Source organism: Cervus elaphus, chromosome 32 (assembly GCF_910594005.1).
Source record: "Cervus elaphus chromosome 32, mCerEla1.1, whole genome shotgun sequence".
Lineage (NCBI taxonomy): Eukaryota > Metazoa > Chordata > Mammalia > Artiodactyla > Cervidae > Cervus > Cervus elaphus.
The window spans coordinates 44,260,284-44,284,907 of NC_057846.1; the positions used below are offsets into that span (position 1 = coordinate 44,260,284).

Below are 24,624 nucleotides of genomic sequence, written 5' to 3' on the forward strand. Positions count from 1 at the left end.
AAGTAAGAGTCATAACTGAAAATTCTGGAAGAGAATTCTTGTTATTGACAAATGAATATAAAAAACAAATATTTATCACGATACTTTTGTACTTTGGGAACAAAAAAAAGGAAAATAAAGTGGACAATTCAATCTGAGAAACAGGCTAGAAAATTCAGCTACGGAGGGAAAGATGGAGACTTAGCCCTGAATGATCTCATCCAAAAGCAACAAAAAAGACAGGATTAGATCTGATTCCCAAGGTAAACATTCTGTAAATTCTACAACCATCTAGAGCAGCCTTCTGTTTTCTTAAACTGACCTCAGAATCACTGAAATGTTTATCCTTTTTGTCTTCATAGATACTGTTAGGGTCTGTTTGCTTTTCTTCTGTTCAATAAGAGACTGTGCTCAGATTTCCTCAGGTCACCAAGTCTTAGGAAACAAGTAAATCATTTTCCTCAAAAGGAACAGAGAGATTCTGCTTACTTTAAAAAAATCCTCTACTTTCAAAAGAAACCAGGGATTTTGAAAAAGTGGTTTTGAAGCTGGAGTGCATTCTTGGTAATCAGATCTGGTATGTGGATTCATGGTCTTGCTGCCTCACACTTCCCTGAGCAAACGTCTAAGCTCTAACCTACCCAACTGACAGTCTTCTCGGTTCCTCTGCCGGATACACTCCTGCATCACCCCCATTTCTATATTTACCTAGATGGATCACCTCTATCTCTGTTGTTCAGTTGCTCAGTCATGTCTGACTCTTTGCGACCCCATAGACTATAGCACGCCAGGATTCCCTGTCCTTCACCATCTCCCAGAGCTTGCTGAAACTCATGTCCGTTGAGTCAATGATGCCATCCAACCATCTCATCCTCTGTTGTCCCCTTCTCTTCCTGCCCTCAATCTTTCTACCTCTATCTCTATATTTATCTAAATCTAAAAGACAGATTTTTTTTAAAAAAGACTGTTTGTTTACCAGAAGGAACAAACAAAGGTACACACAGATTTCTGACCTCAAGCTGCTTACAATGTAGATGAGAAAAGTTAATATCTGTAAAGATTATAATAACTAATTTTTTAAACTGTGTTTTTCTTGTTGGTTTTTTGTTCTGTTTTTGGCCACACTGTGCAGTTTGTAGGATCTTAGCTCCCCAACCAAGGATCAAACCTGGGCCTCTGCAGTGGAAGCATGGCGTCTTAACCACTGAACCATCAGGAAGTCCCCTGAAAACGTGTTAACGTATGAAACAGGTATTACTATTTTCTCTACTTTACAAATGAGCAAATTGAGGCCCAGAGAGATTAAGTCACTTTCTGAAGGTCACCCAGGTAGTCAAATACAGTCAGTTTACTCTCCGTCCATGCCCTTAGCTGTCGTCTGTACTTAAATGAATAGAACAAGGTACCTATATATTGAAATGTCAAAATACATGTCATTGGCCAAAAAAAAATCTCTTGGCAAGCCAGAATGGGTAATAATGTCAGTTTCCTACTGTATGTAACATTACAGCCTAAAGGTGGGAGCAAAGATTTTATGGTCCATAACTCAGGGAATTAGTGAAGGACAGGGAAGCCTTGGCATGCTGCAGTTCATGGGGTCACAGAGTCAGACACGACTTAGCAACTGAACAACTACAACACTCAGAAAAAGCTTTAAATGTCAGAGCATTCAAGTTTAAGTTTATCACTCCCACTGGGGTTAAATCAGACAAGCAGGACGTTTGAGGGGGGTGTTCTTCTCAGCCAAGAGCAGGGAGCGGCTACACAGGAGAGGAAGCAGCAGATCTGTCACAGTGTGAAATCACTACTTAGTTTGAATTTGTATGTACTAATGTAGTGTTTTAATTATTAGTGTTAAAAACTTGCACGTGGTAAACTGGCTGTGTGTGTGTAGAATTCTGATTCTAAAAAATGTCTAGGGATCTCGCTGGTGTTGCAGTGGTTGGGACTTCACCTTCCAATGCAGGGTGTACAGGTTCGATTCTTGATCAGGGAGCCGAGATCCCTCAAGATCCCACATGCCTCGTGGCCAAAAAACCAAAATATAAAACAGAAGCAGTATTGTGACAAACTCCATAGACTTTAAAAATAGTCCACATTAAAAACAAAATCTTAAAAAGTTCAGAGTCCTATAGCGCCCACCATAATCAGGCTAGAGAAGGATTCCATCTGCCCCCAAAGCTCCCCTATAGTCAGCCCCTCTGCCCTAGCCCTTGACAACCACCTGTCTGGTCTCCATCCCTACAGTTTTGTCTTTTCAGATGTCATGTAAATGGAATCATAAGACATGTGCTTCTGAGGCTGGCTCCTCCAACGTGGCACGATCAATGCGCCCGAGGTTCATCCATGCTGGTGTAGGCTCAGCAGCCCACCACCTTCGCTGCCGAGTAGCGATCTAATACGTGGATGTATTTATTTCCATAAAATACGTGTGTGTTTGTTCTGTGGATAATCCAGGCTTTTAGTTTTCGGTAATAGCAAATACAGCTGCTATAAATAATCATCTCCAGGCTTCTGTGTGAATTTAAATGTGCGTTTCTCTAGGGTAAACACCTAGGAGTGGGTAAGTGATTAACCTCATAAGAAACCATCAAACTCCTTTTCTGAGCGGCTACACCATTTTGCGTTCCCACTAGGAGTGCATGAATGAACATTCCAGCCGCATCTCATCCTTGTCAGCATTTAGCACTATCTTTTTTTTTTTTTTTTAAGCCATTAAAATAGATGTGTGGGGATACCTCGTTGTGATTTTAATCTGTATTTCTGATGTCGAGCAGCTTTTCATGGACTCATTTGCCGTTCATGTATCTTTTTTTGGCGAAACAGCTATTTAAATTTTTTGTTTTAAATCGGGTTGTTTTCTGAGCTTTCTTCATACGTTCTGAATACAAGTCCTTTTTTAGAGGATTTGCAAAACACTTTCTCCCAGTCTGCAGCTTGTCTTTTCTCTTAATAGTGTTTCTTACAGGGCAACAGTTTATAATTTTGATGGAGTGCAATTTACCAACTTCTTTTATGAACTGTGTTTTTGGTATCAAACCTAAACACTTTGCTCTACCCAAGGTCCCAAAAGTTTTCCTCTTTTTGCTCCCAAAGTTTCATAGCTTTCTATTTTACATTTATACTTATGATGCATCTTGAGTTCATTTTTTTTTTTTTTTGCAAGGTATAAGGCTTTAGGTCAAGGTTCTCTTTTTGGCATTCGATGCCCAGTTATTCCAGTATCATTGAACATTCAACAACTGACTTTGTTGAAAATCAATTGGCCATTATTTGCAGGTCTGTTTCCAGACATTATCCTGTTCTGTTCATCTAGGTGTTTATCTCTTCGCCAGTTCCACACTCTCCTGTAGCTTTTTGTGGCATGGGTCCTTCAACTTTACTCTTTTCCAAATTTGTTTGGGCCATTCCAGTCCCTTTCCCTATAAATTTTTTTAAATTAATGAATTGTTTCTTTTTGGCTGTGTTGGGTCTTCGTTGCTGAGTGAGGGGCGTCCCTTCACTGTGGCTCACAGGCTCAGCTGCTCTCGGCATGAGGGATCCTCCTGGGGTCCTGTCCCCTGCAATGGGGGGACCACTAGGGAAGTCCTCCATGTATATTTTTAAAGAAGTGACTTGTCTAAATCTACAAAATATCCTGCTGGGATTTTTATTTAAAGTGCATTAAATGTACAGATCGATTTGAGAACTGACATCTTTCCCGTAGAGCCTTCCCATTCATAAGCATGGTAATGTCTCCTCAGTTGTTCAGTTTTTGTTTGAAATGTGGGTTTTCACATTCAGATACGTCTGTATCAAGCTATGACTGTGAGGTACACTCTAAGGCCAAAAGTAAATGCTTCTTTTCTTTTGAGAGCCCTGTAAAAGCGTGTGGCCATAAGGCTTGGAATTTAATCATGTTGCCAGTGACAGGACAATAGCTCCTGCAATTTTCTAAGCCAGAGTCTTCTTTTTCAAAAAACTGCTTTCACGGAGGTATAATTTCTGTGCAATGAAATGTGTACCTTTTAAAATGTGCAGGTAGATGACCTGTGACAAATGAGTAGTGACAAACTACCCCCCAGTTAAGACAGAGTCCTGCAGAGTTCCCTCCCGTGCCTGCAAAGCTCTGTCCTGTCCCTAAAGCTCCCTTCTGTCCCAGCAAAGTTCCCTCCAGCCCCCTCTGCAATGGTCTCCAGCGGCCGGTGGCTTCTGTGGCTGTGGGTGGCTGTCCTCTGGAATCCTACACGATGATCGCATCTGTGTGTGGCTCCTCCTGCAGCTCACCCTCTTCACTGCCAATTCGTCCTCGACTGTATGAATAATTTGGTTATCCACTCACTTGTTAATGAGCCTGTGGGTTGTTTCCACTTCTTGGCTAGTATGACTTAATTTGTGTACGAGTTCTACTTCTTCGCTTGGATAAACACCTAGGGGTGGAATTACTTAAGTCATATGGTTAAATGTTTGCTTAACTTTATAGGAAACTGCTAAACTCACTTTTCCCATTGTTTGTACCAGTTTTTATTTCCCCAGAGACGCGTGGGAATTCCAGTTATCACACTCGGAATCTCGTCTTTGTACCTTTCGCCATTCTCGAGGGAGGGCAGTGCTACGCTGCTGATTTGCTACCCGCCGTTACCCACGGCAACTAGGACCTCATTCTCACCAGGATCCCAAGTGATCCAGGAAAAGTCTGCACCAGAAAGCAGGCAGGAGCCCTGAGACAAGGACTGGCCTGACTGTGGTTGTGTTCCCTCTGTTACTCAGGATCACGGTGCGTGATGCCTGCAGGCTCAGGAGTCAGAGCCTTTTTGCAAATCAGAAGAACAGAAAAGCACGTACCTGTTATCTTCCTCCGCATCCACGGACACACGAAGAGCCACACGAAGAGGGCGAACAGCAGCGCGACCCCGAAGGAGATGAGGGCGATCGCCCACATGGGGAGGACCAGGCCCATCACTGCAGACAGAGGGGACGCGGCTGTCATTGGACACGTCTCCAAGGTCAGGTGTGACATCCCCACTCCTGCCATTCCCCGGTCCTGAAGTGCATCATCTGGATTCTGTGCTTAATAAAACTCTCAGCCACAACACCGTGCTAGACTTTTTCTGGGGAACAAAGTCTTGTGTTTAAGACACACGGCCGGGACTTCCCAGGTGGTGTGGTGGATAAGAATCCACCTCTCAGTGTAGGGCACACGGGTTCGATCCCTGGTCCAGGAAGGCTCCACATGCCTCGGAGCAGCTAAGCCCGGGCTCCACAGCAACTGAGCCCATGCACCCTAGGGCCCTGTTGCTCTAGGGTGCCAGAGCTCCGCAGCAAGAGAAGCCGCTGCAGTGAGAAGCCCACGGACCACGACAACGAGCAGTCCCCCTCTCCACAACCAGAGAAAGCCCGCAACGAAGACCCAGTGCAGCCAAATAAATAAATTATAAAATTGTAAAAAAATAATCGAGATATACCATTTACCTTGTGACTCTGTTGTTAACTCAGGGAGTAAGCTAATCATTAAAAAGTGACCAGCTTGGCACAAACGACATATTAAGTTGGTAATAAACCCATTTACAGTATTATCTCCATACCTAAATTCCTGAGTGGACAAACAGGGGTAGGAAGGGGTCTGCCTTCCCTCCTGATGCCCGCCCCCGCCTCCCCCAGGGCAGCCCGAAGCCCAGGGCTGCAGCGGCCACAGCAAGGCTGACGGCCGCCTCTCTGGTTTCTCAATAGTCAGCAGCCCGGCTTTAAATGGACATGACGCTTGGACCACACACACAAACCTTTTTTAAAGTCAGCTTAAATTGAGAAACAGCAGATGCAGGAAGAGTCTGCTGCCCCACTTTGTAACTGCCGGACAGCAGGGCATAAATTTCTCAGGAGAAACGTGCCTTCCTTGTTCCAAAAAGAGGACAGTGACTCCCATCACTGGAGACCAGACACCACCACCAAGATGGGTCTGCACAAACAGACCTTGCTACACTAACTCTTCTATCCTGTTCGTTTCCTCCATGTGTTTCCTAGTCTCTTTCCAGAATTTATCACCCGTTGTCAAAATGGTACATAAGTCCCAAAGTCTAACTGCTTCTCTTCTGAGTACTCATTTCTTTTCTGTGAAGGTTTCCATATGCATAAATAAACCCTTTTAATGTTTAAAAAAAAAGTCCGCTTAGATAGAAAAGTGTTTTCAAAGGACACTGACTTTCAAGCTCAATTCTTCTTTCAAGGGCCAACTCAGGGAATTACAACACAGAAAAGCTTTTCATTGCTCTCCGGTCCAGCACACAGTTGCCATGCCCTCAGTCAATAAAAAGGTGGAAGGTGGAGAGGCATCCGGCCTCCCTGCCCTGCAGGGCTCCAAGCCCAGCTCCCCTGGTGACACAGGCGTGATTCGGACACTCACAGGTGCACCCTTGCACAAGCACAAGGAGGCAGGCACCAGGATGCTCAGAGAGCACTACCTGCAACAGTAAGAGTTTGCAAGACAACTGATACACGCATCACCATGGACGTGTGAAGTCAGCGTGGGGCATGGCATGAAATAAGGTCAAGATAAATGTATTGATAAGAAGAGATGCTCTTGTCTAGTTACGTGAGAAAGGCCAGCGAGATCACAGTGTGTGCAGCACCATCCAACTTATGTTTAGAAGAGAAACACCGCTGATTCCCCCCCGCCAAGCCTACACTCCTGAATAGATCGGAGAAGTTCTGGGAAGAACCAGCGGTCACTCCTGTGGAGGGATGGGAAACAGGAGGGGTCTCTCCCTGTGCTACACACTGTCCATCTTAAGCACAAGGCCAGCCACCCCGGCATCTCGCTCCCACGCCCAAGGCCCTCAACATTATACCACATTCTTTCTAAATAGAAGGAGAAGGGCTCTTAGTCATAAGCCCATGGATAGTGACAAAAACAGAGAAGGCAAAGGAAAAAAAAACTGTAAAAAAAAAACCTCAATAACTTGAAAAGCAGAAACTCACAGTCATTTGGGAAGCAAAATGAGATCTATTTATTTATCTGCTTGCTTGTTTGCTAAAGGCTCCTATAGCACTTACTTTGTGCTTTCATACTGCTAACTTTGAAAATTTATAATAAGCACACACTTTTGTAAATTGTTAAACTGCTTTTAAAAGTTTGAAAGAAGTAGTGAACTATTTAAAACTCTGCTCTTTAAATCTTTAATGCTGCAGGCTTTGTTATTATTAACTGTTCTTTTCTTAATACATAACTGACTTTCTTTTTTTTCCATTATTTTTTTCATTGGAGTATAACTGCTCACTGTTAACCATTCTATAAAAGGTAAGGGTGGCTCAGACAGTAAAGAATCCGCCTGCAATGCAGAAGACCTGAGTTTGATCCCTGGGTCAGGAAGATCCCCTGGAGAAGGGAATGGCAACCCACTCCAGTATTCTTGCCTAGAGAATCCCATGGACAGAGGAGCCTGGCGGGTTACAGTCCATGGGGTCGAAAAGAGTTGGACACAAACCATTCTATATATATAAACCAATTCAAAATTACTCAGGTAAGGCATTATTAGACATTTTGGTAATGGTAAGAGGGAGAATGGGTAGTTAGTACTCTAACTTAGCATAGATAAGTATGAAAAGCAAGAAACCAGAATCACTCAGCCTTGGCACAGTGGAGGAGTCACTGGTGGGAGCAGACACTCAGCAGCCAGGCGGCTCCACCCTCCAGCGCCCAGTCACACCAGCCAGCAAGGCCCCAGGAGGGGCTGCGCCCAGGCGGCCGGCAGCCCCGCCCCAGCCCTGGCTCGGAGCTGCTTATAAAACCACTCAGGCTGACCTCACCCCGCCGTGCCTGCGGCCGGGGCTCCCCGCTTCTCTTGTGTCTGCATGTCAGTGTCCGGACACGTGGGGAAGGACCGCTCCGATCTGGTTTCTTGCAGAACTGAATGGTAACTGTTAATTACCAACATCAAACCAACTATGGCTTAAAACTACCTGGCTTTTGAAGAGTTCTCACTGTCTGCTTTGCAGCTTCTGGTTGAGCTGATGATAAAGTTGACACTTGGGCTACTTTGGCCTCACTGCCTTAACCTGATCTAAGACAGGCGGGCTCTGGGTACTGGGGGAGGGGGATGAAGTCCGGGAGCTGGAGAGGTGAGTGTCTGAACGAGTGGATAGTTGCTCCCAGGCCCCCTTCTCCTCCATCCCCTCTGAGCAGAGCCCACAGCAGGGCAGAGCCGGGCCGCTCAACGTGCTCCTCCCAGGCCCATCTCTGTGCTGAGGTTACGGGCTCCGGAGGGCATCAGGATCCACACCCGAAAGGGACAGGCTAAGGCCGGCTACACCCAAGGCTCACGATGCTTCGTGGGGACGATGAGCCCCAAGGTCACGTGCTCCTGAACCTTTACCGGCACAACCGCCTTCACCATCGGTTTGGCCCGCAAAGTGGCCAGGAAGCTCCGGAGCCCCCCTCTGAGTCACAGGACTGGGTGGAAGATCAGAGGGTGAAAGGGGCGGGAGACACGGGGGAAAAAAGCCAGGGGTGGGGGAAGATGGCGGAAGAGCAAAAGAACCAGGAAGATGGGCGAGTGGTCGATGGTGACTAAGAGAGAGAGGAACAGAATGGGGATTGGATCTTATCGAACTATTCCAGCAATTTAGTAAATTAACAGAGCATCAAGGGCACACCAGCATGAACTTACATACAAAACAGAAACAGACCCACAGATACAGAAAATAAACTTCTGCTTATAAAGGGGAGAGGAGGGAGGGATAAACTAGGAGGTTGGGAGTAACAGATACACATTGCGCGTACTCAGTCGCTTCACTGGATCTCGGCTCTTTGTGACCCCAGGGACTGTAGCCCGCCAGGCTCCTCTGTCCCTGGGATTCCCCAGGCGAGAATACTGGAGTGGGTTGCCATTCCCTTCTCCAGGGGATCATCCTGATCCAGGGATCAAAGCTGCATGTCTTATGTCTTTTGCATTGGCAGGCGATTCTTCACCACTAGAGCCACCTGGGAAACGCAACAGATACACATTACTGTATATAAAATAGATGAACAACAAGGACCTATTATACAGCACGGGAAATTATACTCAATGTTATGTGATAACCCATAAGGTTAAATCTCAAAGGGAAAAGAACCTGAAAAAGAATACATGTGATATATAATACATGATATTATACATTAAAAATATATAATATTATATGCTTAATTGTAATTATATAATTATACTTTATATATAAATCATATAATTTATATCATATGATTTGTATATTATAAATTATGTACTTATAGAGTTGTGTATTTATATATTATACATACTATGTATTATATGTGTTAAGTATATGTATATAATACTGATAAACTTTGCTGTAGACCTGAAACAAACGTAACACTGTAAATCAACTATATTCCACAATTAAAAAAAAAAAAAGAGCAGCAGGACTTACTTTTACAGCCTCATGTAAGAGATGCTGACTAACAGTTATGGGACCCAGCTCTAAATTGTACTAAATATATAGAATCAAGTTTCATGGATAAAAAAAAATCAATGAAATGCAAAAATCCAGCAAAGAAAAGCCCTTGAATCAATGTACCTTCAGGGGAAAACTTTCTTCCTTCTGAAAATTCAATGTAGACATTTTTACAACAAAATTTTTGACAAAAATACTTGGTACTGAATGGCCTTCCTGCTAGGAGCTCAAATTATCCTCGGATAAGATGCTCAAGAGGGCGCTGAGGCTCGGCCCGCACCCTCACCCGGGGGAAGGCAAAGTAGGACACGGCTTGGGCTTGAACTGCTCCATCCCTCGGCCAAGAGCGGCTGCCAGGAGCCCACACTGGGTGCTCGGAAGCCCGGGCCTGGCTCCAGCCCTCAATGGCCTTTCATGTCCGGCTCTTTCATTTTCTGAACAGCAAAGATATGATGAATAGTGATTCAGCTCAAACCTCAGGCATCCTTGCAATTCTCTCCCCAACCCCCTGAAGATCAGGATGTCCAACGGACTTAGGGAGGAAGCAAAGAGAACTGTTAGACACACTCATGGTCTTCCGGAGTCCTGATTCTGCTACAGCCCTTGTTTTTCACATGCAACAATCACTGTTACAATATAACGCTTTGAACATGTTGGTCTACAACAGAACCAAAACTAGTGACTCCATTTATTAGCGGAGAGAGCACTAGAGAAAGTGATTCTACAAATGAGGTCCACGTGCGTGTGTGTGTGTGCGAGTTACTGCGGGAAAGTGAAGCTTCTATAAAACCCATAAGGCTCTAGCCCATATTAGTTCCCTTACACCTGTCACCCACCTCTCCTGTACCCTCTCTTCTTGCTTTCTCTGGTTTAATTTTATAAATAATACAAGATTATAAAATGATCAGTCACAGATAATCAACAAGGCCCTACCTACTGTATAGCACAGGGACCTCTGCTCAATATTCTGTAATAACCAATACGGGAAAAGAATCTGAAGAAAAACAGATTCATGTATAACTGAACCACTTTGCTGTTCACCTAAAACTAACACAGTACAGTAAATCAACTATACTCCAATATAATATAAAAATTGAAAAAAAAATCAGCCATACAAAATTGTAGGGTATACAAACATGAAAATGCCTCCTGTCCTCCCCTCTTGAACCCACTTCCCAGAGAAACACTGATAAATATTTGGTATGTATCTTCCCAGGCATTTTCAAGAGATAAACAAACATCTAGTGCAGAGTGTTTGTGTGGATTTCTTTTACTTTGCCTTAAATTTAATAGATGTAAACTATACTGTATATATTGTTCTGGGTCTGCATTTCTCACATAACAGTATACTGTGGACATTTTCCCACAGTAACACACATACACACACACACACACACACACACACACACACAAATCAACGTCATTTGAAGAATCACTTTTTGCTAGTCCTCCCTTCCCTGATAAATGGAGCCAACTAGTTTTTGTTCTGTTTTAGATCAACATGTTCAAAGCATTGGAGGAGCTCCCTACGTAAGAGGAATCCTGGGGCAACTTTAAGAAGATGAAGCACCGCTTTGAAACTAAGAAATACTATTTCCTAATCTGTCCTATAACTGGGATTTTCTTCCCTCTGCATATGGCACTAGCTTTCTCAAACCAGGGTTTACTTACAACAGTTCTGAGAAGGAAGTGAGTTCAAATCACTTTGTTCTGAATCCTGCTCTGAGTGAAATTGGAGACTCTTCTCAGCCCAGGCCTTCCCCACCCAAGGCTGGGAACCACCCCAGCTCCAACGGCCGAGCCCCTACAGCCTGGAATGTAAAAACCAAACAGAGAATACAGAGGATCTCTGGGAAGCAAGCTCCTTCTCCTGAGTCAGCGGGGACTCAAGGAGTGCCTGATGCTCTGGGTTCCCTGGGGCTGGACCAGAAGGGCTACCCTTGGGGGAGGAAGAGGAGGAGGAGATGGAAGGAGAGATGGAGGAGGGGGAAAGGAAGAGAAGATGGAGAAGGAGGAGGAGGGGAGGAGGAGGAGGAGGCAGCCCCATCTCAGGCACAGACCACTCTGGGGAAACCAGACACCAGGCCTGGTGGAGTCTGAGAATTCATCTGCTGGTGAGGAGTTAGGGCTTTTGAAGAGCATCTCTTTACATAAGGACTGTGATAAGATAGCAGCATATATGGTGACAGGATCATATTACTAGGGTTTGGATTAGGGTTAGGGTTATTAGATAAAGTGGTCTGTATAGTCAAAGCTATAGTTTTTCCAGTAGTCCTTTATGGATGTGAGACTTGGACCATAAAGAAGACTGACCTCTGAAGAATTGATGCCTTTGAACTGTGGTGTTGCAGAAGAGTCTTGAGAGTTCCCTTAGACTGCAAGATCTAACCAGTCCATCCTAAAGGAGATCACCCCTGAATATTCACTGGAAGGACTGATGCTGAAGCTGAAGCTCCAACTTTGGTCATCTGATGCAAAGAGCCAACTCACTAGGAAGACCCTGATGCTGGGAAAGATTGAGGGCAAGAGGAGAAGAGGGCGGAAGAGGATGAGATGGTGGGATAGCATCACCGACTCAATGGACATGAGTCTGAGCAGACTCCAGGAGATAGTGGAGGGCAGGGAAGCCTGGCATGCTGCTGTCCATGGGGTTCTGAGGAGTCGGACACAACTTAGCAACTGAAGAACAACAATAGGTAAAGAGGTGGTTAGAGCAGGGACCCTCCAAACGCACAAGCACCAGGTCACCCTGAGCGCTCCGTCCTGTAAGCCCTGACTGCTGGGCTGTGTTTCTGGTTCAGGGGGTCTAAGCCTAAGAATCTGCATTTTTGATAAGTGATCACGTGATGCCAATGCTCCTGGTGCAGGGACCACACTTGGACTTGGGAAGCGTCATTTAGCTAATCTGCTCTGCCTCCACAAAGTCATGTGCCATGAACCTCACTCAGCATTCATTCTAGAAAGGCAGAACAAAACCCAGGTCCCGTCCAGCTGAAGCACTTCATCAAAAATGAACTTCAGGCTTGTATCCAACCCAACCCAAGTGATTTATCCAACCCAACCCACTTTATTGCCTCAAGTTATTTTTGCTTCTTGTGAGTTATTTTTTTAAGGACAAAAAGGCAAAGACGATTTTTGAAGAGTGCAAACTCAGTCTCTGAAGTATAAGGATGAATTCTGAGAAAAGTCACATCAAACGCAAAGTAAAACAAATCAAACTAAGCCTGAGATATAAACAACTTCAAAATAATTTAGGGAGGAGGAGGGGAGGAAGTCAAACCAGAGCTTCGTGACTAAGCTCATGGGGACCCACCGGATTCAACTCCACGCATTAAAGTGCCACTTATGAGTCTCTGAAAGCTGCAACAGGGTTAGGTTGATGCCGCCACTCTTTATTAGAACATTTCATTCTTTCCTCTTATCTCTAAGGCCCCTTACATTGAATGGAAATGTTTTAAGGAAGAAAAGGACTAGGGAGATTAAATCTCAAAATCGGCAGAAAGGCCGGCAAGTTGTGAGAGAGTCAGAGGACTGAGTCATGTGGAGGTGGTTCTTCCTGGCTCACCTGTCCCCAGATAGGACACCAGGGCCACAGACGACCCAGGTGGACGGCAGAGAAGCCGGCACGGGGAGACAGGATGGAATTAACATCTTAGTTTCAAGGGCTAAGTTAACCTTCAATGTTTAAATAAAAATAGGATTTGGACTCACCTACTGGATATTCTAGGAACACTCCCCAGAGCCAAGACCTCAGCAAAGTCCTTTTCTGACAGAGTCCTTTTCTGACTCTGGCTGGACCGTCAGTCCTGACCTCCTTCCTTCCCTATGCAAAGCTCCGCTCCCCCAAACTTCAGCTGAGGAAAAGCTCCCACAGCAGCGTGTGTGGGGAGACAGAGACGCGCTGACTAGGACACGCTGGAGACATGAGGCTGAAGAGCGGCGGCACTTATGACCGACGGTAGTGAAGGGAACCCCCCGGCCCCCGAGCGCAGAAAGCGCTATCGCGAGCAGCCACCGAGCTCAACGCCCTGCCCTCGTCACCTCCCGTCACGTGGCCTCCCTCTCACAGCCGTCCCTGCCCACCCCTCTCTCCTTTAGGAGGGCCAGAGGCTCGGGGAGAGGAGGTGACGGGCCCCACCAGCACGGGAGCGTCGTCTGTGTTCCCAGGCGAGTATCCATCACCAAGGCTCTCGTACCGACTTCCCGACATTCCCAAACAAAGGGGCGGCCACCCTCTTCACACTACCTGGATACTAAATAGATACAAAACCACATCATTTCCAAATATATTAGAAGCCTTTTTATTTTTTTGGCTGAGCTTCATGACTCATGGGATCTTAGTTCCCCAGCCAGGGATTGAACCCAGGCCCTGGCAGTAAAAGCACCAAGTCCTAACCGCTGGACAGCCAGGGAGCTCCCTGGAAGCTATCTTTAAAGAGAGTGAAGAGAAAGGAAAGGATGTATGAGGCTGATGTATTCTGATCGTCATTTACAGTGACATCGGGGACCAGGGACTGGATGCTGGGTGTCTGACCCATGCCCCATCACGTGTCAATGGAATACCCTAACAGGGGCTTGGAACCAGGCTGCCCACTTTCAAGTCTGCCCTGTACCTTACTAGTTATATGGCCTTGGCACTCAGCCAGCTTCACTGTGCCTGTTTCCCCCCTGTCGGGAGATGTTGGCAATCTTACCGATTTCCTAGAAGAGTTAATTCATTTAAAACTCAGCTCAATAAAACCATTTATTTATTATTATTCTTCAAAACTTCTCTATGAAGTATTTATATTATCCTTGGTTGCTTCTTTCATTTTATAGTTTCATTTCTCTAGCATAAGTTAATCTCTCAGTAATCTGATTCTTCTAGAAAATTTGCAATAAAACTGCAGCAAAAGATGAGAAAAAGAGGGACTTCCCTGGTGGTCCAGCGGTTAAGACTACACACATCCAATGTAAGGGATGCAAGTTTGATCCCTGGGCGGGGAACTAAGCAATGGCAAAAAGATAAAAAATAAAAATTAAAATATTTTTTTAAAAGATGAGAAAAAGAAGTGATGGAAGAAATAGGTAAGTCTAGAAAAAGTCAACTTTTAATAAAAATCATACATTTGTGATCTTCTGACATTCAGATCAAGAACCAGGGAGTGAGAGAAATAGAGGCTAGAAAAAAAAAGTGCAGAATTTAGAAAGAAATGACTCTCATTTCCCCCAGTTCCCATTTCAAGGACTCTGTCTGACAAAGGCCCCCAACCTTCATTTGTAATCTCTTATATCACTAGCGCAGGAGGCATCTGGTCGTCAACGGCTGCTCGTCTTTCTGCTCAGCTCACCTGCGCCCTGGGAGCCGAGTAAAACCAAGAACAAGTGCTCGGGCGGACACCTCTCTGCTCCAGGTGACCTCCCACCTGATGCTCCGGGGCCCGCCCGGCACCACGCGAAAGCTTCGTGAGAGGCACAGACTTGGGATGAGATGGCCTTCACACTGTAGAACTGCTCTTTCTCTGCCTCTGCCTCTGCTTTTTGGGCCTTTTAAAAATGGATCATGAAAACAGCCTTTGACAAACATACTTCATCCTCTGAATGATCAAGCCTGGAGGGGCATCAGGCTGCTGTCGTCTGAGGCGAGGGTCTCCCCTCTCTCCAGCTCGCCGTGACGCTTACCTTGCGCCTTTCATGTGACGGAAAGCAGCTGGGATGCTTCAGCGCTCCCCCCACCCCCACCCCTGAAATCTGAAAGCTCCGACCTCAACTCTTCAAAGCCGTAAGAGCCATGTTCTGAATGCAGTGAGCACGCCCAAGGAGAAGGTTACGCAGGGCTGTGAATCACGGCGGGGTGGGGCACGCCCCTGGTAGAGAATCCGCCTGTAACGCAGGGTGTGATGGGTCTGGTCTGGGAAGATCCCACATGCCTCGGGGCAGCTAAGCACCACAGAGACTGAAGCCTGTGCGCCCAGAGCCCGTTCTCCGCAACAAGAGAGGCCAGCACGGTGACAAACCCAGGCACCGCACGAGAGGGAAGCCCTGGCTCGCCGCAACCAGAGAAAGCCCAGGTACGGCAATGAAGACCCAGTGCAGCCAAAAATAAGAAAACAAAAAAGGAATAAAATTAAAAAGAATCTTTCAGAAAGACTGAAGTACACAAACATATAACCAGAATGTAGATAGTAAAGAGTCTGCCTGCACTGCGGGAGACCCGGGTTTGATCCCTGGATCGGGAAGATCCCCTGGAGAAGGAAATTGGCAACCCACTCCAGTATTCTTGCCTGGAGAATCCCAGGGACAGGAGCCTGGTGGGCTGCCGTCTATGGGGTCGCAGAGAGTCGGACATGACTGACGTGATTTAGCAGCGATGGACGTTAGCGAGAAGGAAAACACCGCCGCGAGCATCTCTGCTGACCGGACGCCCCCAGGATGATGGGTGTGTCAGGATCCGGCCATAGGAGGCCCATCTCAGAGAGAAACGGGCACCCCTCTGCACCATCCTCTCCGCAAAGTCTCGAATGGAGATGCTCAGTGAGGCCCCTACGAGCTCATCAACATGGAGATGTGTGCAAATACCAATACTGCGTGCAAGTGTTTTACCTACTGAAAATGTTAAAGAAAGGGACTTTTAACCAGGCCCCACCCCAAGCCCTTGGGAAAAAAGAACACAAACCATCAGAACTGGAAGAAAAGGAATAATTCTGAAAAGAAAAGTATCACTGGTTTCAGTATGTGGGGGAAAAAAAAGAAAGCACAGTTCCAGTGACTGGACTTACTGGTCTGATGAGTTCTGGGGGGTGGGGGTGGGTGTTTGACAGTCCCCCAACCCTGTCCGGGGGTGAGGACCTACTGTTTACACATGCGCCCCTCTCCTTCTGCCCCCCAGACCTCTAGCTCAGAGAGGTTTGGGCTGGCATATCATGTCCTGTGACTCAGCACCAGGAAGGGGAATTTAATTGTCTTTGTTTTTTTAACCCAAGTCTCTGGCTTTTCTCTTTCACACCTCTCTTGAATATGTAAAACAAGTAACTGCACCTCCTACTCTTCGCTCTGCTCCGTAATGACTGCGGGTAGTGCTTCTGGCTGGCGGCCAGCAACAGCGCCAGGCCCAAGTCCACCACCCAGGCTGGACTCTCACACGCCCGCCTGCCGAGGGCTCTTACCTGGGGCTCCGGTGTACATGATGGAGAAGACGTTGATGGCGATGGTGGCGGCGTAGAACACGGGAAGCGCCCGGAGGCCATTGGGGACGGGGTCCTCCTGCGGGGTAAGGAGGTAACGGGTCAGGTCAGGATTCCAGGGGGTGTCTGCAGGCGGCTCAGGCAAGATGACATGCAAGGCTGCTCGGGGAAAGCCTGGCCTGGGGTTGTGTGCACCCCCGGACCCAGTGCTGGCCGGGGCCGTCCCTCCCACGAGTGCTGTCTCAAAGGGCCGCCACGGGGACCAGCAGACACATCAAAGCCCAAGGACCACGTGGGCTGGTGGGACACTTGGGGACAGGGAAGGGCTGCTTGTGAGGCAGCTCCCGGGACCCAAGCCCCGAGCCGGCCTCCCCTTCAGAACCCAGGGCGCTTGCTATTCTAATTATGTGCATGCTGGCCCCCTAAAATCCATTTCCAACAAACATATTCAGGCCTGACCCTCCGAGGACGCCCTGAGAAAGTCAAGTGACTTCAACACCACGGCGTTACTACTGGATTTTATGTGACTCTGTGACACACGTTTGCTGTGTTGAAATACATAAAGTAAATACAGAACCTCGTGCTACGAGTTTCCAAATCTTTTTACAAGGTAGAGCATTTTACCTTCAACTGTCACACTAAACAGAACTGTGGGCTCTCTAAGAAAACATATGTTTTAACAACCTTAGGCTTCTGGTACAACATTTCCTAAATCTAACGTTTCAACAAGAACAGTACTGCATGTGTTTAAGGCAAAATATCACCTGGGAGAATATTAGAAATTTAGCGTTTAGAGAGGAAAAATGTAGAGTTTGAGGGTTTGGATTCACAGAGGATCCTGAAGCAAAAATATGAACTGGGAACTCAATACAGCACTCGCACGTAGGTGTTGCTTAAATAATTAAAAAAGGGGTTAATTTCTAATGACCGTGTAAAACACTCTTATACATTGATATAAATCTATTACCTACCCATATTACAAGGAAAATCAAGTCTAAACATCTCTCTGTTTTTTTTTTTAGGTCTCAACATTGATGAGAGCTACAGAAGTCAGGATCAGTAATCTGTGTGCATGCTAAGCCACTTCGGTCATGCCCGACTCTTTGCGACCTTATGGAGTAGCCCACCAGGCTCCCATGTCCATGGGATTCTCCAGGTTAGAATACTGGGGCGGGCTGCCATGCCCTCCTCTTGATGTGAGCTACGGAAGTCAGGATCAGGAGAGACTATCTCAAAGGCTCCTACTGTCAAATGCAAACGTGTAGAAATTAAGCCCGTTTGCAGAACATAAGCGCATCAAGAGCCCGCCTAGAATGTCTCTAGCAGCCCCCAGCACTCGTCAGGGGGCTGGAGCGAATGGAAGTGAGATGTAATGAGCGCTGAGAGCCGGGGTGGGAGGTGACGCGGCTGCATGGGAGTCCCGGCCAGGGTCAGAGGCAGGCAGGTGAAGGGCAGGTAAGAAGGGGTGGGCAGGGGCCTGGGAGGAGCATTCTGTCCCCTGATCTGCCGTGAACCCAGGACAGGAACCTGGGCTGAACCAAGAACAGAACGCCCACATGCTCACATGCCTACCACCTCTGCTCCCAAACTGTTCTTTTCTGGGGACAACAGCTGCTAAAGATAGACTCCCAACTGGTAACTTGTGAAGGTGTAAAGTCTTCTGTTTGTGTGCTGTAACTGAATCACCTTATGTTTTCTTAAATAACCTACTCTTTTATTTTTATTTTTTTGCTTCGCCACAAGGCATGCAGGAACCCAGTTAACCAACCAGGGATCAAACCCTCAACCCCTGCATTGGAAGTAGGGACTCCTAACCACTGGACCACAGGGAAGTCCCCAGAGAATCTATTCTTACCACACAAGGACAGCTGTCTCACTGAGCCCCGTCTCCTTTCCTCCTCCTGTCTCCCTCCCTCCCTCCTTTCTTTCCTTCCTTCCATCCACCCATCACCTGTCACCCATCCAAGCAGCCTTTGTTCGCTCTCAATAGACACTCAGCCGGCGGCTCGGAAGGGCTGGGCAGAGCTGGGCGCTGCCTACACATGTGAACAGGGAGTCATGGTTTCCACGCTCAGCAGATCTCAGAGAGTGAACAGGGAGCCAAGCAGGCAATAAATCCCCGCACGACGATGCAAGAGTGCAGTGATGAGAAGGCAGGGAGCTTGTGGGAACACAGAGGGAGGAGCCCGGTGGAAGCTGGGGCGGGAGGCATGGCTTCCTAGGAAGGGACACCTGGGGGCGGAGGAGGGACAGGAGCCCGCCTGGCAGGGATGCCCGGGGCGGCAGAAATAAAAGTGGGAGGCTACCAGGCACCTGCCAAGATGCTAACAGGTCCGAGCACAGCGGGAGCCCCGGAGAAGGGATGGTCGGTGTGAGATTACCCAAGAGACCTCAGCCTGACTCGAAGAAGAGCCGTGTAAGGACACAGCTCAAGACAGCCACGTCTGATGGGCTTGGCATGTGCCGAGTGACCAAGGGCAAGCGGCAGGGCTTATAAAGCGCTACAACCACCCCTGACATGCCCCTAGAATACTGATCTCAGTAAGTTTTCATTTTCATCTCATCTTATTTTTGATTAAAAAAAATGTACCCCCATAGGTGTAGTTCCTTCTTTTTATCTTGTCCTCAAGGACAGGGAAAAAAAAAAAAAAGCCAGTGTCTCACGCTTCCCTTCTCCATTAGAAAATAGAAAATACCTTCCATCTGGGTAAAAAAATTCTCCAGTTGTTTTTAGTGCTGGTCAGTTTCAAAATCGTAACACTATCTCACTCTGTTCTGTTTACCGGTTACAAAATAATTGTCTTTCCTTTTTGAGGTGTGAGCATAGGGCCCGGGAATGCTGACCAATGAACTAAGCCATAGGGCAGGACACCTGCGCTGCTCCCAGCGCAGGTCCGGGGGGCCCCTGGGCACTCCACCCGAGTCTGCCTCCTGCTTTATCATAATGTCTGATTCCAACCTCGGGGACTGTGCCTTAGTAATTATCCCCCTGAGCCCTCTCACTATTAATTTTTATTGAGCAGAACCAAACTTAGATCTAAAACTTAACTAAGAAAGATAATAAACTCGCTTACCTTTTTTAAGATGAACATTCTGATCAGTACAAACAGCACGCCAGACATGAAACCAGACAACAGTGGAGATATAAACCAAGAAGCAACTGAATAATTAAAAGAAAATCTAATGAATGTTAAAATTCTACATCATTCAGGTCCTATTTACATAAAAAGCGGTTAACTAACATACAGCACTTACATTAACAAAAATTCCTAGAATTATTCACCTTAACTCAGAACTCAACAAACCCAGTGACCTCCACACGGGGGTCACCACCCTCAGACACAAACCCCACCCAGACAAGCACGAAGTCCTCCAGCCCACCACGCACGCGGCCACCCCAGCTCTGGCCTCTGAAGACGGTTACTCTGATTCCCACCGAGCCCCTTCCTGTGTCAGCTGCGGGGGTCACTGAAAGGGCAGCCCCGTCCCTTTCATATTCCAAGGCCAGCCTGACACTGTCACCCCACAGCCTCTGGCCACGCACTAGAAACATCTGCAGGGAGTTTTCAAAAACCAGTTAACGCTCTGGCTCCAGCTGCAGAACTCTGATTTCAAAGGTTTAGAGGGTCTGGGCACTGATATCTTTATTGCTCTCCCAGGTAATTCTAAAGTGCAGCCGGAATCGAACCACTGTTTCAGGAGCTGGGGATCTCGGGTGAGATTCCCAGGATCTCAGGTGAGTTTCTGGGGAGTTCATCTGAGTTTCCTGGGATCAGGCGAGTTCTCTGGCCATTTGTGTTCTGCCTGGCAGGTCAGGGGTCCGTTCAGGCTGGGGGTCCTGAGGCCACTATGATTCGTAAAACGATGGAGGTGGGTGAGAGATCTGTGTTTTTTGCAATGAGCATGTGGGTACTTATGGGGTTCGATGGATTTTCCTCTAGCTGAAGAAGTCAGAGGCAGGAAGCAAGCTGTCAGGCCTCTCTAAACAGTCCCCACTGGGCAGCCCACAATGCAGAAGGAGCATCAGGTAGACTGCGGGGGGACTCCTGGAGGCAGTGGGGGTAAGCACCTCACTTCCACACTTGCCCATCACCAGGGACTCTGACTCCTGGACAAGGGCCCCAAGTTTTTCTCTGCCTACAGACTGATTTCAACCAGGTAAATTTCTTAACTCCCTGTGAACAGCAGATAAGACACTGGTTTTCAAAGCTGAATGACAATGCGGCATTTGATAAGAGTGTCTGGAGTTAAAAAAAAAAACAACTGCGTGACAGTTCACCATCTCTGCTACCAGAAATTTTAAGGGAAAACGTATTATCAGCATACATGAACATTTAAAGGAAAAAACATCATGGTAACTTTTAATAACACTTACTCTAGAAAATGTAAACTTTCCTTCTTATACGTAAAAGAAAATGCCAATTACCAATCTTGACCAGCTCCATCCACTGCACACCTTGGGTACCAATTGCGACGAGGGAGAACCCGATGGTGGCCCCGACGATGCAGTGAGTCCCCGAGATTGGGAGCCTCAGGAAGGATGCGATGAGCTGCCAGACAGCTGAGCCTGTGGGTTGAAGATAAAAAACAAAGACGGAAGAAAGTCAGGTACACGGTGCAGTGTCTCAGATCGCCACAGAAGGAAGAAAACCCAAATTACACTCCTTCCTTACCCCTACCTGGGGTTAATTGTCTCTGGGTTGTTTCTTAACAAAGTCCCGACAGAAACCACTCAAATAACTTTAGGCAAAGGAGCACTCTTCAACACGGACGGGATAATGATGATCAACTCAAGCAAAAGTCTTTGATAGAATGAAAAGAAAAGCCTACAAGTGGCCTCTGTCACGTTTAAGCAGGGATGCAGGTGATGAGTGAGTTCTGATGTGAAGCGTGGTCAGGAACAAGCAGGACACTGAGAACCAATGAACACGAAGAAACAAGAAAGGCTGTGTCTCAGAGAAGATTTTGCTGTAGCTAACATCTTCTGGTTGCATCATAAGGAGACTGGATACAGGCTATGTATACTCATCGGTACAAGAGGGTAAAACACAAACGTCAGATCTCGGTGTTAGGACTTCCCTGGTGGTCCCATGTGTGTGCTTAGTCGCTCAGTCGTGTCCGCCTCTTTGCAACCCCGTGGATGGTAACCCGCCAGGCTCCTCTGTCCGTGGGGATTCTCCAGGCAAGAATACTAGAGTGGGTTGCCATGCCCTCCTCCAGGGTAGCTTCCCAATCCAGGGATTGAACCCAGGTCTCCCGCATTGCAGGTGGATTCCTTACTGTCTGAGCCACTGGGGAAGCCCTGGTGGTTCAGTGGTTAAGAATCTGCCTGCCAACACAAGGGACACAGGTTTGACCCTGGTCTGGGAAGATCCCGTGGATCCAGGGGAAACTAGGCCCGTGAATCACAACTACTGAGCCAGCGCTCTGGAGCCTGTGCTCCGCAACAAGAGAAGTCACTGCAAAGAGACGCCTGCCAGCCACAACCACTGAGCCCCCACTCACTGCAACTAGAGAAAAGTCCGAGCGGCAACAAAGACCCAGGGCAGCCCCCCAAAATCACAACTGTTGTACACCTAAAACCAGTATTACCAATGTCATGTCAAATACACTTCAATTAAAAAAAAAAAAGAAAGAACGTAATCCCATGTTGCTTCTCATATTTTTGCCTCTCCCATGAGAAGCAACTGTGATACCAAACCCCACACTGGGCACCTACTCCCAGCCCCTGCCCAGCCGCCAGGCCTTTTCGGCCTGCTCCCTCCAAGCCTGCAAACTCTCAGGAGTCAAGAGGATCCCTGCGTTTTGGCTTTGTGTCCTTTCACCTCAGCTTCACCACCCTCTTTCAGGCTTCGTGTTTTGCTAGGCCAGAGTTCACTCCAGATATTTTCATAAGCAGATCAGGTTTTGCAGGGAGTATTAAAAGCATCGGCTGGGGAGAGATCGCTTTCAGAAACAGTTGTTGAAAAGCTCATGAAGGACCGCAGGGGAACAAAGGGCCGGGCTGATAAACAGGGCACGTCATTAATCCCAAGCGTTAATTCTGGAAATCTGGTTGCTTGGCAGCAACAGGGCCTTCAAACAGACCCCTGGCATTTTCTCCAAAAATATCTGTGCTACGGAGGCTCAGGAGAGGTCTCAGTTTGTGCAGCAAGGCTGCCAGCTGCCCCGGGAGCGCCGGGCGCCACGACCTTTGAGCCGAAGCGGGCCGTGACCCCGAGTCTATCCCTGAAACGTGTGCTGGGAGCAGAAGGGCCAGCCTGGGGCTGCCAATCCGGTGACAGGCTGGATGGCGGCGCCCACGCTCCCCCGCGGACAGTTCTGTGAGCCGGGACACCTAAGCCCTGGGCTCCTAGGGGGACGGATTGTTTTAAAAATAAAGCCAGAGTTGGGAGTGTGTTACACAGCACAGAACCAGAGCTGAAAAAGCAACCTTTATGATTGATAGTCTTACAAAAATTAAAGTAACCCAGTGATGTTATGAGAATGAGAAAAATTGACCTACATGAACTCAGACCGTGCAGTTTTCTGTCTTGAAAGCCCCTCTCCTCTCCCTGGGCTGACTTTACAATAAGAAGGTTTGGAAGGAGAGGTGGGGGGAGGGGGCTGCCTGAGAGAAAGAAGGGAGAAATGACCGGAGGATGGAGGGGAAGACAGGAGCCTTGTGAGCAGGGGTCTTGTGAGGCGAGCGTGGGTGAGAGGCCTCTTTGACCTTGGGGAATCCTGAAGGTGAATGGCAGTATATTAACATTAAGAAAAACAGTGGGAAGGACTCCCATAGAGGTCCAGTGGCTAAGACTCTGAGCTCCCAATGCAGGGGGCCCAGGTTCCATCCCGGGTCAGGGAACCAGGTCCCACACGTCACAAGTAAGAGCTCGCATGCTGCAACTAAAGCTCTCTCTGCCACAACTAAGACCTGTGCAGCCAAATAAACACATAAATATTTGAAAAAAGAAAAACCGTGGGAAAAAGAGATAGTTTAACCTAAAGATAAAGGTGACCTGCCACGAAGGAAGGGATTAAGTGTGGGATTGGGGTGCAAGGAGAAGAGGGTGGCAGAGGATGAGATGGTTGGATGGCTTCACCCACTTAATGGACATGAATCTGAGCAAACTCTGGGAGACAGTGAAGGACAGGGAGGCCTGCTGTGCTGCAGTCCGTGGGGTTGCAGAGAGCTGGACATGACTGAGCAACATAGGGCGCAGGACAAAACCTGGGGAGACTGGGGGTTAAGACGGCATCTCTGGGGCTACAGGTTCCCAGACGAGGAAAGAATGGCAGAGCAGGTGTGGGTTACAGGGCGGCAGAGGGGACCCAGCACTTCCCAGTGTGGTTCAGGGGGACGGCTTGGTCACGCTGCTGTCCATATTGCTGTGAAAAGACGGAGAATTCTGAATTCTCAGTGGATTTTGGGGCCCATGGCCGGTTGCATACTAAGTGGATTGACTACTGCTTTAGGGCTGAGCTAGAGTTCCCAGACAGGCCGTGCTCAGGAAGCCCAGCTGGCATGAACAACGTCTTCCACCCAATCAACTCAACGCTACCATCGTGCTATGGGAAAACACAGAGACCCATGGGCTTGGGGCAAAGTTTATCAAGGAAAAAAGAGGGAAAAAATGGAGTAAAAAAGACCGGGGAGAAAAGGGGAAAAGAAAGGGGTGTTGGCTTTAAGAGAGGAAGACTGGGAGAATTCAGGCATTCGAACAGAATCATCTTGATTTCAGCCAAACATAATTATATCACCATCTCAAAACTACCCAGAATTCTCATGTTCAAGGAAACCAATTTTAAATGTCTAGGTAACTCTCATCTCACCAACTCCCAACAAAATAGGCTTTGAAATTCATCTAACCACACATCAAAAAAAAAAAAAAAAAGAAAGAAACCAAAGCAAACAAAATCAAGTTATTCAAGCAAAACCACAAACTGCTTTGGTTAACCTAAATTCTAGTGGAGGTAAGTATCCTTCATTTTTTGAGTGTGAGAGACTAGGTCAGGGTTGGGAAAACCCCAAAGCTGGACAAGTCAAGCTGTCCACACAGCAAGTCAGTGGTGACCAAGA

At 47.3% G+C, this 24,624-nt stretch overlaps 1 protein-coding gene and 1 long non-coding RNA gene across 4 annotated transcripts in view; one reads left to right on the forward strand and one right to left on the reverse strand.

Annotated features, from left to right (window-relative positions):
• Nucleotides 1–24,624, reverse strand: part of SLC20A2 (solute carrier family 20 member 2) — a 109,926-nt gene that overhangs the window by 23,354 nt on the left and 61,948 nt on the right. For all 3 annotated transcript variants that reach the window (XM_043893961.1, XM_043893960.1, XM_043893959.1), the window contains 4 exons: nucleotides 20,989–21,129; nucleotides 19,637–19,722; nucleotides 16,545–16,641; nucleotides 4,804–4,920 (listed from right to left, as the gene is read on the reverse strand). In XM_043893961.1, the coding sequence (XP_043749896.1) occupies nucleotides 4,804–4,920; nucleotides 16,545–16,641; nucleotides 19,637–19,722; nucleotides 20,989–21,129 (441 nt within the window). The remainder of the gene's footprint in view (nucleotides 1–4,803; nucleotides 4,921–16,544; nucleotides 16,642–19,636; nucleotides 19,723–20,988; nucleotides 21,130–24,624) is intronic.
• Nucleotides 2–4,610, forward strand: LOC122688120. Its single transcript, XR_006339339.1, has 3 exons — nucleotides 2–242; nucleotides 1,112–1,230; nucleotides 4,480–4,610. It is a non-coding gene; the product is annotated as an uncharacterized LOC122688120 (long non-coding RNA).